The 14,970-nt window shown below is 42.2% G+C and overlaps 1 protein-coding gene across 2 annotated transcripts in view; it reads left to right on the plus strand.

The window, feature by feature from the left end:
- FBRSL1 (fibrosin like 1) overlaps positions 1-14,970 on the plus strand; it is a 965,642-nt gene that overhangs the window by 445,403 nt on the left and 505,269 nt on the right. For both annotated transcript variants that reach the window (XM_084819250.1, XM_084819251.1), the window contains one exon: positions 13,106-13,207. In XM_084819250.1, coding sequence (XP_084675376.1) covers positions 13,106-13,207 — 102 coding nt within the window. The remainder of the gene's footprint in view (positions 1-13,105; positions 13,208-14,970) is intronic.

Consider the following 14,970-nt stretch of genomic DNA (forward strand, 5'->3'; position numbering starts at 1 on the left):
TTGATATTAGCCTTTAATAGATGCTATCTTTATGCACAGATGACAGCAACATTAGAGCTGTCGGTTCTCATCGTTTCTCTGTGTGATGTTGAAAAAAGCATTGTGTAAACACTGGCCAACTTACTCCTTGGGTCTCAACCTAACACATCATCTTCTGCCTTGCTCAATTCAGCCTCAGTATATCAGATGTTCAACTTATATCTGGCAGGTCTTGCTTTCCAGTAATCAGCATTTTAAACATTGATGGAATCAGGCGTTTCATCATCTTTGTAAAACATTTATCTGTATATTTTTGCATGTCTTTTGTCTCTCTGTGGTGCATAAGAGTTTTGTACACACACCCTTTTCTTTTCTCCCCACCTCCTTTTTTAAAAAGGCCATTGGAAAGTTAAGCATGCTTAATTCCCTTTGTACAAGGTTGGATAAAAGTCAATTATGTTTTTTTAAGAAATCAGATTTTAAAAATGTAGATCTTTTATTTTAAATCAGTTGTTTTGTGTCACTTAAAATAATGATGATAAAAACCAAGTTTAAAATGAAATTTGAATTCAATATAAACATGTTAAATTCTACACGTGTCTTAAAACTAAATTCAAGTCTCCTTATCAAATGCACTGATTTAAAGCCTGCTTTTCTATGTAGAAGAAAAAAAGTGGAAAAATATTTGACTTCTGAGCCCTTCTGAGTGAAACCAAACATATACAACACCTTTTTATATTACAATATTATATTATGATACAATAAGTTATGTATTGTATTTATGTTTGTGGCAAATTACTAATATGTATGAGTCCTGTCAACCAAAATGTATGGGCATCTACTTTCCATCTCAATCCAAAATACTCTTTTAACCAGTAATTACCAGCCTTGCTTCTGGAAAATTCTTGGCACTTAGTTCACAATCCAGAATACTCAGCCCTTGTCTTTAACTAAATGATCTTGTTTAGTGTATTTGTATGTATACAAGCATACAAAAAGCTGTAATGGAAGGCTTAGAGGATGCACCGGTCAGTAAGCTAGACAAGAATGATATTGTTCCTCACCAACAAGAATAGAAGAGTAACAGGAAACTCCTGACTCCGCCCAGAAAAACTAAGTCCAGTGCCACCTAGTGACTGCATCATATAATGACATTATTTAGAGGGGTGCCAAACAGAAATCCGTTAAAAGGCATGTGGACTGCATACTCTGCGGTTTTGAATTAAGATCCTGGGTTTATTTAGTTGTAAACCTAACAAATGCTTAAGTCTACAACTACTTTATACTTTATACCAGAAACATTATTCAAAACCTCAGAGCATGCAGCTTACATGTGTTTTGCACTACACAATTCTATCTGCCTAGAGACAAGTTAATTGTTTCATTACTGGATTTCTGTTTGTCTCCTGCATGGATATTGTCATTATATGATATAGTCACCAGGTGGCACTGAACGTGGTTGTATCTGGCTGGAGGTAGCAGTTTCCTGTTGCACTTCTATTCTTGTTGAGAAGAGACAATACAGTTCTCATCTGGCTTCCCGACTGGTGGATCCTCTAAGCCAGGCGTAGACAACCCAGTGCTTACCAGATGTTTTGAATGACAATTTCCGTAATCCTTGACCATTGCCTATGCTGGATCAGGTTGAGGGGAGTTGTATTCTAAAACATCTGGAGGATATTGGGTTGCTTACCCCTGACCTAAACCTTAAGCTTCATGTGTCAGCCTTTGGGACCGTGGTCACATAGTCTGATTTGGTCTGCCTTGAGTAATTGTCTTCTTTAGACTTCTTATCACTACCTAAATATAAAAGAGCTATTTTATTTCATTAGCCTGTTGTAATATTTTTCCTTCAAGGTTTAGATGGCAGATTTGCTAGAATTCCTTTTAAAGGTAGATGTTGCCATTGTACTCACACTGACAGGGAAAAAGTAACCCATGCGTTCTTTTCCTGTAGTTATTTACTGTAGAGGGTCAGAGAACATACAATCTATCCTCTCGTGAGACTGTTTTCAGGCCAGTCTCCAAAGAACCTCTTGAGTATTTTCCTTGAGGCGACCAGTGTCTTTATCGCTGTTGTTGTTGTTCAGTCGTTCAGTCGTGTCCGACTCTTCGTGACCCCATGGACCATAGCACGCCAGGCCTTCCTGTCCTCTGCTCTCTCCTGGAGCGTGCTCAAGTCCATATTCATTGCATCAGTGATGCTATCTAGCCATCTCATCCTCTGCCGTCCCCTTCTCCTTTTGCCTTCAGTCTTTCTTTATCACTGAACAGGTGGCAAAAAATTTAAATGTCTTTATATATCTCAGACCTGGTCTTATTGCCAGTTCTTAGTTTGTCACCCTTTATAATCAGTTTTACCAAGGTTGTGATTTTGTATTTTCATTTAACAGTCAGTTGACTGTAATAAAAATGCTAGTCGTAAACCTGCATGGTTTTTTAAAAAAACTTTAGTACATACCAGTCAATTATTATGCATTCTTGTTCTGGTAATGTATTAATTTACCAAATGGGATTTAAATCCATGATTTAAACTTGTTTCTCTTTTTGCTGCATAGTGTTTTAAATTAGGGGAAGAAAGACTTGTGGGAACTACTTGGTTCTTCACGCGAGCCGCAAGGGCCACCAACCAAAGCCATGTACAAAGTGGTAGATCAGGGAAAGGAGCCAGTCACTTACCACACCCCATGAGCGATAGCCTGGGATGACCTGCATAAGTAAAAATCTGCATCTTGAGTTACTAACTCAACTGGCCCCCCAAATGCAGATAGACAAGTTCAGTTCCTTATGCAAAAAAGCCCAGACATAAAGGAGGTAACTGCTGAAAAGTATATTGATCCAGTAATCAAAGAACTAGGGTTAATTAAGCAAGTTTTGTCAGAGTGCTATGACTTGCTTGTTACACTGGCTCAAATTTGTAGAAGTGATGGGCATTTAGCCTCTTCAACTATGGAAGATAATAGATGTGAGAAAGGTGTAACCATGGTTCATAAGAAGGATGTGTTCTATCTATCTATCTATCTATCTATCTATCTATCTATCTATCTATCTATTTATCTATCTATCTATCTCCAGTAAGGAAAAGTTCTCAAAAGAATAATACTTAGTTTTGTGTGTGTGACGGCAGGGGGAGCCTTTTGTTGTTGCTGTTGTTAAACAACTGGAAGTTAGAAACCCATGTCAATCTGCAGATAAGGTGGCCATTTAAAATCGCCAAAAAAGAGGAAATGTATTGCCAAAAAAAGAGAACAATGCACCAAAATTGGCACATGCTAATTTATATGTATAGATGCAAATTTAGAAATAATTATTATAATTTAAATAGAAATGCAGTCTATCTCACCATAGTGCAGAAGACTGTGTGACCAGGTGACCTGTGGGCCTGCCTGTTCAGTTTGCTGCCCAGGTGCTAACTGATGGTGGGAAACCATTCTTATGGTTCTTTATCTTAAGCCGGAATTAAACAGGACAGTCCTTCAAATAGAGGATGCCTTCAAATAGAGGATGGTCCTCTGGCAGCCCTTCAAATAGAGGACTGTCCTTTGTAAAAGAAGACACATGCCTGCAATTCATCCAATGATCTGCCAGTAGTTCTCGACTGACTTTGTGCCCATCCCTGGTTTAAATCCCCTTGATTTAAATCCACCCACCCTTGTGTTGGACCCAGTGGAATTGAGCACAAAAGTTAAGCACTTAGATTCCATTGTCCGTACACTCAGAAAGTATAGTCAGACTTGAGGCCCAAGCCCATCTTTTTATAAATTTAACATTGCCTTTTGCAAGAGCTGTAGAAGTACCATCCAGTTAGAAACATTACCTAGCATTACATCCATTTCCAATGCATTCATAGTGCTGCAGTCATCTGGGAGTGGTCTCTCTTTGTGAGCATCCACTGTTCACAGTGCATTGCAGTCCACAGGTGACAGAAGAAAACGTACATCTCTTAGAATTGCAGGCATTGCCTTTTCAGTGGATTTAAAACACATATCACACACACACACGCACCAGAGTCCTCTTTCAATCATAAAATTTTCAAACCATAACGTTGCTTTTCTATGCCACATATCCTTATTGAGAGGAAAAAAGATTGCACCCTTAATTCAAAGGGAATGTTGCCCTGTGAGCCAGAACTCAATAAAATGTACAGAAAAAAGATGTGGAAAAGGGCAAGCAAAGAAAATCAAATTGCAGTGTGTGAAACGATTTAAGGAGGGGCCTGGGGAATACATAATCTCCAAACTGCCAAGTTAGAGCACGTATAAAATATACAAACAAGCCCGATATTTTTCCCAGTTGATCTCATTATGAGGTATGCTTGGGATAGATAAATTCTGTTAGAATGCATTAGGGCTGGATTTTCAAGGAAACAAGTCAGATGTAATATGTTTAGCTGATTCCATCTTGTTTTGATACATGGACGCTTTTCTTTTTCTTTTTTTTTTAAGACTCAGAGAAATGCATTTATAAAGCCAAATGGTTTGCTTTGCTTCCAGCTTTAAAAATGGAGGCAGCTCCCTGACTTTTACCCCATTTTGGAAAGAGCAGAGATTTATAATTTTGGTATACTCTTCATCTTCTGTACTGAAGCTCGGTGTAGATTGTATCGTTTGCCATAGAATCAATTACAAGTGCAATCCTAATGACTTCAGCTGCACAATATGCTTCCATGTAATTTCCTAGATATTTTTAATTAGACTGGACATTTGTAAAGTTTTCATGCAGTGTGTGTGTCTTTATCTATTGCCATTAAAAAAGCATAGAGCTTTTGGCTATGTGCCCCAAAGGAAAAGTGAATAGGATGAGTAATAAGTCCCATTCATGACTCTTTCAACCTGCATTTACTGCATACACAAGACTGAACTTCAAACAAGTGAAAGTACAGGCATTTTCTGTCACACTTATGACGTCTGAACCTGGACAAACTGTGGTTAGTTGTAACCGTGGTTTCCTGAAAAAAGCCAGCTTCAAACCTTGGTTTATGAAGCTGGCTTTTTTCAATTAACCATAGTTAAGTTTAACCACAGTTTGGGTTTTGGACATAATGCTCCAAATCATTTTTGGAGCATAATGCTCCAGATCAGCAAAAACATCTGATTTCTTCCTCACATCTTCACTGAAGAATAAAGAAGATGGGTAAACACATACAATAAACCATAGTTTATATTTCGGTCTGAGTGCACTGATTGTGTGGCTTGCCAGTATGGTGTAATAGATACTGCATTGGACTTAAGCATAGAGGAAACCTGGGTTAGAAGCCCTGTACAGCCTTGAAGCTCATTGGGTGACCTTGAGTAATCTCAAGCACACTCTGCCTAATCTATGTACCTATCTATGTACACCAGTTGCTTGGGAACATGGGCGGGAGAGTGTTGTTGCACTTGTGTCCAATTTTGGGTTTCCGATTGACAGCTGGTTGGCTACTGTGTGAACAGAATGCTGAACTAGATGGACCCTTGGTCTGATGCAGCATGGCTGTTCTTATGTTCTTACGTCATTGGAGAGATTACCTCCATGTATGCCACCCTGAGCAACTTGGAGGATGTGTAAGATCCAGTGTAACAAATACATAGTGGATTGTATTGTGCTCTTCAGTCTGAAATGCACTGCAACAATAATTGTCTGCTAGCACCCTTACCCATCTTGTATATTTGCAGCACAGAGACTTGGCAGGGGTCTTGCATGTGAATTATCCCTGTCCATAGGGGTCTACATCCTCTCTCCCAGATTTCTCCTTCTCCTTTCTGCTGCAAAAACTGAATATTCCTCAAGTTATGATTGTGAGACTTCCCTTTCAAAGAAAAATGTGAGAACTAAAATTAAACAAAAACAAAAACTAAAGCAGATGGCTGTGGCTTTAAGAGAGTTGGGTTTTTTCTTTTTTGTTTTACCAAAAAAAATGTGGTGGCGGGGGAAAGGGGGGGGGAACCCACAGCCTGTTGTAGCAGCTGTAGCTTCAGATCGTGTGGAAAATGAAGGCAGATGATTCAATTTGGCCTGTGCCCCAAGTACATTTCCAAATGCTTCTGTGTGTGCGCAAGATAATGAACAAATATATTGAGATGGCACAAGATCAGTCCGAGTTCGCCGCTGTGCAAGCTGCAGAGCTCCCAGTAGGAGCGAACTAGCTTTGGTAGGTTAATGGGGGTGAGGGTCGCCGAGCCCAGCACCTTTCAGAACAACTTAAGAAAAGAATTTGTCTCCTTTTGCCCCAGGGCCCCCAGTGGCACTCAAAAGGGAGCTTTTGATAAATCGAAGTGTATTTATTAATAACGAGTGGAGGGCAACATGCCTGCGATTTGAAAATAGGTGCAACACATTTTTTAAAGCTTTCTGATGAGATGGGCCTGGGAGGGGTGCTTGAGTTAAACATAGGGTTGAGCTGTTTTGATTAAATGTGGGCGGGGGGGGGGGGGGATAGCAGAGCACTGATAAGGAAGGGGGTCTGGTCTACCCCTTTTCAAGAAGGAAAGAATTACAATTATTCAAGGAAAAACAAAAAGCAATGGCAGCGAGAGGAAAGCAAAGCTAGGATATAATGAGAGCAGAAGTTATTGTTGGAATGAGTTATGATGTTTAATCACACTAAACGATGTCCAACGGCGTGTGGCTCATAATTCTTGGCCGGGGCTGTAGCTTGGGATTACCCATGAGCACCTGGCCTCTGTAAATGGGTTGGATCCGTTAGTGCCTTGCTGGTTTCCCCCTCTGGTTTCCCTTGGCCCTCTGCCCTCACCTATTGCATCATGTCAGGCTCTGTTCTGCAATGAAAGGCAGTCTTGTTCGCATTTCTACCTTTGCCGCTTTCACATGGAAGCAACTGAATTGAGGACCTACTCAATTTTACTAGCCTCACTGACCAGGAAACCCAGTGAGCCTCACTGCTTGAGCTGTGTGTGTCTGTCTGTTTTAGGGTGGCCGCATCTCCTACTTTACAGTTGTCTATCAGAGGTCAGTCCTCTAATTTTGAAGGGCTGTCCAGGCCAAGTCTAATTTAAAAATAAATAACCAGAAGAAGGGAGAGCAGGCAGAGGCCTCGAAGTTGCCCACCAAAAGGTAGCACCTGGACAGCAGACTGAGCAGGGGACACAGGTCACCTAGTCACCTTCTTCCCCACTATGGTGAGAAGGACTGTATTTCTATTTAAAAATCAGTAATTATTTCTAAATGTGCATATATATCTATAAGATGCAAATCTTATCTTCTTTTGTCCCGCTTTTGGTGATGCATTTCCTCTTTTGGGGTGATGCAAAAGGGGCCACGTTAGTCTGTTTTCACCTGCGCTTACGCATACTTAGGCTTTGTTTCTGTTTGGGGGATAAAGATGAGGGAGGAGTATAGCAAAGACAGTGGAGCAAACATCATGGGTCAGGCCTATATTGGGATACCAGGGCAGATAGTTGAGGAAGGCAAGGCTGGTGCTGGATGTGAGCAAGTGGGTGGGAAGCTAGTGTAGGGGTTTGAGAAGGGGTATCAAATCGCTTGAATGGCAAGAGACATGAATGATTTGGGCAACAGGAGCTGATATCACAAGATGACCAGGGAAGCAGTAATTTTAGGGAGTGTAGGATGCCACCATTTTTAGCCATCTGGAAGAAGAATCTATATTGAAGTACAATTTATATGTGGAATGTGTGTTTGTGTCCCAAAAGATATATTCATACTTAACATGTTCTATCCTTTGTGCTCAAGCAAGTAAGAGGACTATGTTAAAAGGATTGCTTGGTTCATGCCTACCTAGGAGAGCTGCCTCTTTCCATATTTGTTGTGGCAATCGGGAAATACACTTGAACAAGGGCATCAGGGCAGCAACGAGTGGTGTGGGTGACCACCGCATGACTGTGGGATTCCCGTTCCCTAGAAACCCACCTAGACCTGAGAAAGTTGTAGAATTACCTCTTAATTATGCTGCTTATCTGTGTATGGACATGTATCTGTGAGAGTCAGATGGCTAGCTCAGTTTATTTATATTTGTTACATTTATATGTCACCTTTCCTCTAAGGAGCTCCAGGTGGCGTATGTGATCCTTCTCCTCCTCCTCCTCCTCCTCTCCATTTTATCCTCATAACAACCTTGTGAGGTGGGTTAGGCTGAGAGTCAGTGACTGGCCCAAAGTCACCCATTGTGCTTCATAGCCAAGCGGGGACTAGAACCCAGGACCTCCGAGTCCTGGTCCAACACCCTAACCACTACACCACACTGGCTTTCAGTTGGTCAGATTGTTGTGCTACTAATGCCAAAGCCATGGTTTGAAGGAGTACAGGGGATGGATGAGAGTCTATATGTTCTCCTTTCTTGGGGAAGGACTGTAGTTCAGTGGTAGAGCTCATGCTTTGTACGCAAACATTTCTAGGTTCAGTTTCTGGCATCTCCAGCTAGGACTGTCTGAAATCCTGGAAAGATGCTCCCAGTCAGACAGTACTGCTCTAGACGGACCAAGGATGTGACTCACCTTAAGGCATTTTCCTATGTGTGGACATGTGCCAAGGAGCTGCAGGCCATTGTGGCCCCCTTAGTATATGGGGCTATGTACCGGCACTGTCCACATTCCATGTCTACTGCAGCCACCATTGATGAAAAGCTGTAAGTACACTTACTTCCCGTATTGTTGTGACTGCCCTGGTGCATGCAGCACTTCCACAAGCTCCTTAGGCAGGGGTGAGGAACATGAGGCCTTCCAGATATTGTTGGATTGCAACTCCTGCCCGCTTTACCCAGGATGGCCAATAGATAGGAATGATATTCTCAAACTGGGGAGAGGTAACGAGCGGGGTGCCACAGGGCTCGGTCCTGGGCCCAGTGCTCTTCAACATTTGTATTAATGACTTGGAGGAGGAGGTGCAGGGAATGCTGATCAAATTTGCAGAGGACACAAAATTGGGCAGGATAGCTAATACTCTGGAAGACAGAAACAACATTCAAAGTGATCTTGATAGACAGGAGCGCTGGGCAGAAAACAACAGAATGACATTTAATAGGGATAATTGCCAAGTTCTGCACCTCGGAAAAAGAAACCAAATGTACAGTTACAAGATGGGGGATACGTGGCTCAACCACACTACAAGCGAGAAGGATCTTGGAATCGTTGTCGATCACAAGCTGAATATGAGCCAACCATGTGATGTGGCTGCAAAAAAGGCAAATGCCATTTTGGGCTGCATTAATAGAAGCATAGCTTCCAAATCCCGGGAAGTACTAGTTCCCCTCTACTCAGCAGTGGTTAGGCCTCATCTGGAGTACTGTGTCCAGTTCTGGGCACCACACTTTAAGAAGGAAGCAGACAAACTGGAGAGGGTTCAGAGGAGGGCAACAAAGATGATCAGGGGACTGGAAACAAAGCCCTATGAAGAGGAACTGAAAGAACTGGGCATGTTTAGCCTTGAGAAGAGAAGACTGAAGGGGAGATGTGATAGTGCTCTTCAAGTCCTTGAAAGGTTGTCACAGAAAGGAAGTCTAGGATCTCTTCTCAATCATCCCAGAATGCAGGACACAGAATCATGGGCTCAAGTTAGAGGAAGCCAGATTCCGGCTGAACATCAGGAAAAACTTCCTGACTATTAGAGCAATACGACAATGGAACCAAATCCCTAGGGAGGTGGTGGGCCCTCCCACACTGGAGGCATTAAAGACGTGGCTGGACAGCCATCTGTCAGGGATACTCTGACTTGGATTCTTGCATTGAGCAGGGGGTTGGACTCGATGGTGTTGCAGGCCCCTTCCAACCCCACTATTCTATGGTTCTATGATGGAAGTTGTAGTCCAGCAACTTCTTAGGACTGGGACCCTTCTGACTTTTTTTTTTTTTAGTTGATTTGGAAAAGGCAGGGTTTGGTTGCATTTCTCTCCATGAATTGGTTAGAACCAGCAAATGCAAACTATCAAGCAAGGAGCAACTTCAAGAAGCAAGCTGCCCAGCAAACTCTTTTATAGAGAGATCTGCGAAGGGGTGCCCCCGAAACCAGTACACTGCATTTAGTTAAACAACTTGTTCTCCTAGTTCAGTCCTGTGTGTGTGTCATTAAGGTAATTACCAATGAATTACCAAGCAGGTTGGCTTGGCTTGGTTTTCTGGCAGCGGGGTGGGGGTGGGGGGGTGGCCTCCCCTGCTGGCAGGAAGCAGGTGTGGATGAACAAGATCTGTCGAAAAGGCTGATGACCCTCTTAATTCACAGCAGCAAACAGGGGACAGAGGTACCGGAGCAAGTTTAATAATTGATATTTACTCTGAAAGGTTAATGGCAGCAGTGACGCTTCTAATTTTCTTGCCCACGCAAGACCTTGTTAGGTCAGATTCTCTCAATTTGCTTCTTCATGTGAGCTGGAAATGTACAGTTTTCCCTATACAAACTTTGGAGAGAAAGAAAGCAAAGATAGGATAGGATAGAGATGACTGCGCTACCCTAAAACCTATTCAAGTAAGTTGACTGAAATAAAAACATGAAGCAGCTGAGGAGTTAATGCGCCCTACAAGGCACTGCAGCAGGCCTCCCCAACCCTAGAATCTCAGTTCGAATTTCAGGTCATAGGCATATATGAATATGACATAGCTGACCAAACTTGTGGCTGCTGTGAAAAAGGCAAATTCCGTGTTAGGCGTAATTGGGAAAGGAATCGAAAATGAAACTGCCAAGATCATACTCCCCTTATACACCGCACCTCGTCACCGCACCTAAAAAAGGGATATTGTAGGGTTGGAAAAAGTACAGAAAAGAGCAGTTAAAATGATCAAGGGACTGGAGCAGCTGCCCATATCAGGAAAGGTTGCAACATCTGGGACTGTTTAGCTTAGGGACAACGTGAGTGAAGGGAGACGTGGGAGAGGTGTACAAAATTATGCATAGTGTGAAGAAAGTGGATAGGGAGACATTTTTCTTCTTTCCCATAATACTAGAACCCAGTGGGGTCCTCCCATGAAGCTGATTGGTGGGAGATTCAGGACAGATAAAAGGAAGGACTTCCTCACACAGCGCATAGTTAAGCTATGGAATTCACTACCACAGGATGTGGTGATGGCCACCAATTTGAATGGCTTTAAAAGGGGATTAAACAAATTCATAGACAAATTCTTATGTTCTTATGAATATTGATGGCAATGGAAATACTCTCTTACCAAATAAAAGTAATAAAGGACAGGTAATAGCAAGATATTTTTGCATTCATTTGGGATGCCTTTCTAAAACTAGGTGGAAATTAAGCCACAACTTGCAAGTAAGCCAACTCACTATATGCTGTTTGCTTTGGGTTGTATCCAGGCTTAGCCATTACTTAGAGTAGACCCATTTAAATCAGTGGGATTTAAGTTAGTCATGAATAACTTAATTCTATTGATTTCAGTGGATACTCTAAGTAATGACTAAGCCTGGATACAACCTACTGTATGAACAATACCAAAGTATAGATGAAACTACTGGAAACTAGAATTGCTCATTTAGGGGAATTTAGGAGATAAGGGGAGGTGTTTTTGTTTTTTCTTTATTATTCATTTACTTGTTGATATTTATGAGTTGCTTACATTAAAAGATATTTCTAAGTCATATACAAAACAATACAGTATAAAACAGAAATAAAATAATGCATATTGTTACTGTATACTAAGAAGAGATAACCATTTTGAGGAAGTCTCAAACAAGCATGTTGGAACAAGCATGTTTTCAGTAGGTGTTGAAAACCCAGACGAGTTGGTGCCTGTCTAATATGTACTGGGAGGGAGTTCCAGAGAGTGGGGGCTATGATACTGCGGGCTTTATTCCGAGCCGTCATGGACCTCTGAAATCCTAGATGCCATCAGGAGGGTATCTCCTGATGAGTGCATCAACTGAACAGGTAGGAGGTCAGGTGATCTCTTAAGAATCCTGGCCCCGAGTTAAGACTTTGTAAACAAGTACCAATACCTGTATTTTCTCCTTAGATTATTTTATACGAATATTACATCTTCCTTATTTTTAATGTAGAAGATATATGTACTTTGTTGGAGTTTATCTGTATTTATTTTCTGTATTTCTTGGTTCATGTGTGATATCAGTATTCCTGGAGTGGCTTATAGAAAAGGGGTTTTTTTTAATAGATTTTCCCCCAATGTGCCTGTGGCAAAATATACTGGAGAATTTCCCTCTTGGTCAGCATAATTACATTTCTGGTTGCCACTGGTGACCTGTTGGCCATATTTGTGGAGCCCTTATTGGTACTAGTGTTGTCAGAATAGCTGTTTCCTTTGATAGGGAAGCTTCTTCCAAGAAGGAGGAAGTGAAAACACAGAAAGTAATTCTGAAAAGCCTCTCTGTCATTAAACATAACAGTAGGTACAATTTGACACTTTAAATAACAAATCAGTACTGAACTGATAGGACTAATAAAGACTTCCTTTCCCATATGTGGGTGTGTGAGTTAATTAAGACCAACCTGCTAGTGAATCCTATGACCACTGTCATATCATTCACTGGGTTGGCTCCAGAGTCTCGTGGAATGGGATGCTCTTGAGTCTTGCACCCTCCTGCACTCTTGCAACTCACAAGAGCACTTTAACAGGGCATCCCCTAAAGGCAAATGCAGGGACAAATTAGGGGCAGTGATTTACCAGGGACAGGGACCAGAACACAGAAGAGGGACCCTAGCTCAGTGGGAGAGGACGTGCTTTACATGCATTGAGTCCTGTGCATCTCCAGTTAAAAGGATGTCAGGTAGCAGTGATGGAAAAGACCCTTTTCTGCCTGAGACCCTGGAGAGACACAGCCGGTCAGAGTAGACAATACTGGACTAGATGGACAAAAGTCTGACCTGGTACAAGGCAGCTTCCTGTGAGATAGAGACAGTTGGAGCATATGCAGACTTGGGATGCTAATAATACCGGCCTATCTTACAGTGCATTACTGAGACAATGTCTTGGGAACCTTCAATGAATGCTTAGTGCGTGTGGAACCCATCTTGGTTCTACAATGTCTGCCTGGAGGACCATTTGGACAGACAAGCAGTTGTCCACAGGTTTTTCTAAGGTGGTTTAGAAGCATGGAAGGTTGTGCCCTCATGCCAACTCTCAGATAGGCTTCAGTGCTTTTTGAGTGATGATGAAGGAACTGAAAATGGTTTCCTAAAGGCCCGTTTTAACACGGTGATGTCTCTTGCTCCCTGCAGATGAAAGTCCCGGCGAAACGAAGCGGGAGAAACAGTGAGGACGACAGCATACGGGAGGCTACGAGCTCCCAGCTCAGCAGCTCCAGGGACTGCCTCAGCGATGTGAGTGCCTTCAAGAAGCCAGTGGCGCTGCGTTGTGGCAATTTCATAAATCTCGCTGAACAAATGTTGGCATCCAGAGGTCACTGTGTAATAACTCCCCCCCCCATGTCATGATTGAGTGTTATGGCATAAGTGGCTGAGCTCCCTTGCAAACACTATAATCATAGCGCAAATAATATGATAAGTGAAAGATCAGAGACAGGGAAAACAAAATGGAATTGTTATTCCTGGGAGGAAAGATGGCTCAAGATTATTTCTTTGAGAAGAAAAGTTGTGGTGTGCGTGAGAGAGAGAGAGAGAGAGAATGAGGAAAGAGAAATTTCTTTTTGTGTAGCTTAAAAAACAACAACACGTCCATCGTCTAATTATTCTGGATTGCATGGATGGCCTCATCTATTTTTATGCCTCCCGCTCTGAGAAGGGGGATACCTGGTTGGCGGGGCGAGGTGGGGGGGGGGGATGTTATAGAATGCCTTTCTCTGAAGAACCCAAGTGCTGCTTTTGAGTGAAATGTTATGATAAAACAAAAGCAAACGGTGGCTTAGTGTGTAAACACACAAATGGGCTTCTTCTCTCTCTCTCTTTTTCATTCGCCAAGAAATCAATGGAAGTGCTGGGATAATTTTATGTGAAGGCTTTTTTGTGTTAGCAATTAGCATTTTGCCTTCATTAAAACATGATTTTTTGCTAATTAGGACCTTCCCCGTTAGGAGAGATTTAAATGACGAACAATAATCAAACGCTGGCACAAGGCATGTCTGAAATATTAAATTTAACATTTCAATGGCGAGCCACGGTTACGTCCCAGAGAGAGTGGGTTTTCATGTTGAGTTCTATTAATGTGAAATATGCTTCATAACTAAAACCTGTCACAGGAAAAGCAGCTCACACCAGCCAAATTCAATTGGACAGTTAATTTAGCTTTAAAATTGAAAACACTACCTCTGTTTCGGGATGCAAAAAAAACGGGGGGGGGGGAAGCCTTTGATAAGTGTAATGTATTTGCTATTAAGGCTTTCAAAGCTTATTCTCCCGAAGAAGGAGAAGGAGGAGAGGGAAGGGGAGAGAGGAGGGGGTAAAATGGCTCCCACAAATGTGTTTAAAAGCTGAAAGTATTTATTAAAAATGTCAGCAGAAAAGTGCTTCTGGCAGATTAAAGCGGGATTCAGCTTGACAGCTCTGACAGCGAAATGTGACGGTGGTGATGTTGGGGGTGGTTGGGTAGAATTCACTTTACATGTTTTGAGTGTGAATGGGGTGCTATAAACAGCCTGTGTGGTGGGAAGAAATAAGAGAGGCTGGAGGGTGGAGGGGGGTCCCAGACATGCGCCTGTGATCTGATTCCAGGATAAAGAAACATGTGTGAATTGGAAAGAAAAGCAAGTAAGTGGGGGTGGGGGCTTTGAAGCTCTTGTGGGCAAATAATTTTGTTTGTCTGCCGTGGGTTGGTTTGTTTACCAACAGGAAGTTTTTCTCGAAACCTCAATTGTCTCTTCCTCAGTTGTACAACAGGCGCACCAACCACTGAATGATTCTTCGTTCTCTCTTGCTCTTTCACTCTCTCTCACTCATAAGAACATAAGAAGAAGAGTCCTGATGGATCAAACCAAACGGCTATCTAGTCCAGCATTCTGTTGTCACAGTGGCCAACCAGACGCCTTTGAGAAGCCCACAAGAAGGATATGGGAGCAATCACCCTCTCCCACTGTGGTTTCCCAGCAGCTGGTATTTCAGAGGCATTTTGCCTCTGATCCTGGAGGTAG

The sequence above is a fragment of the Heloderma suspectum genome, chromosome 13 (assembly GCF_057233095.1).
Source record: "Heloderma suspectum isolate Gila_16-S chromosome 13, 16-S_ref, whole genome shotgun sequence".
Classification (NCBI taxonomy): domain Eukaryota; kingdom Metazoa; phylum Chordata; class Lepidosauria; order Squamata; family Helodermatidae; genus Heloderma; species Heloderma suspectum.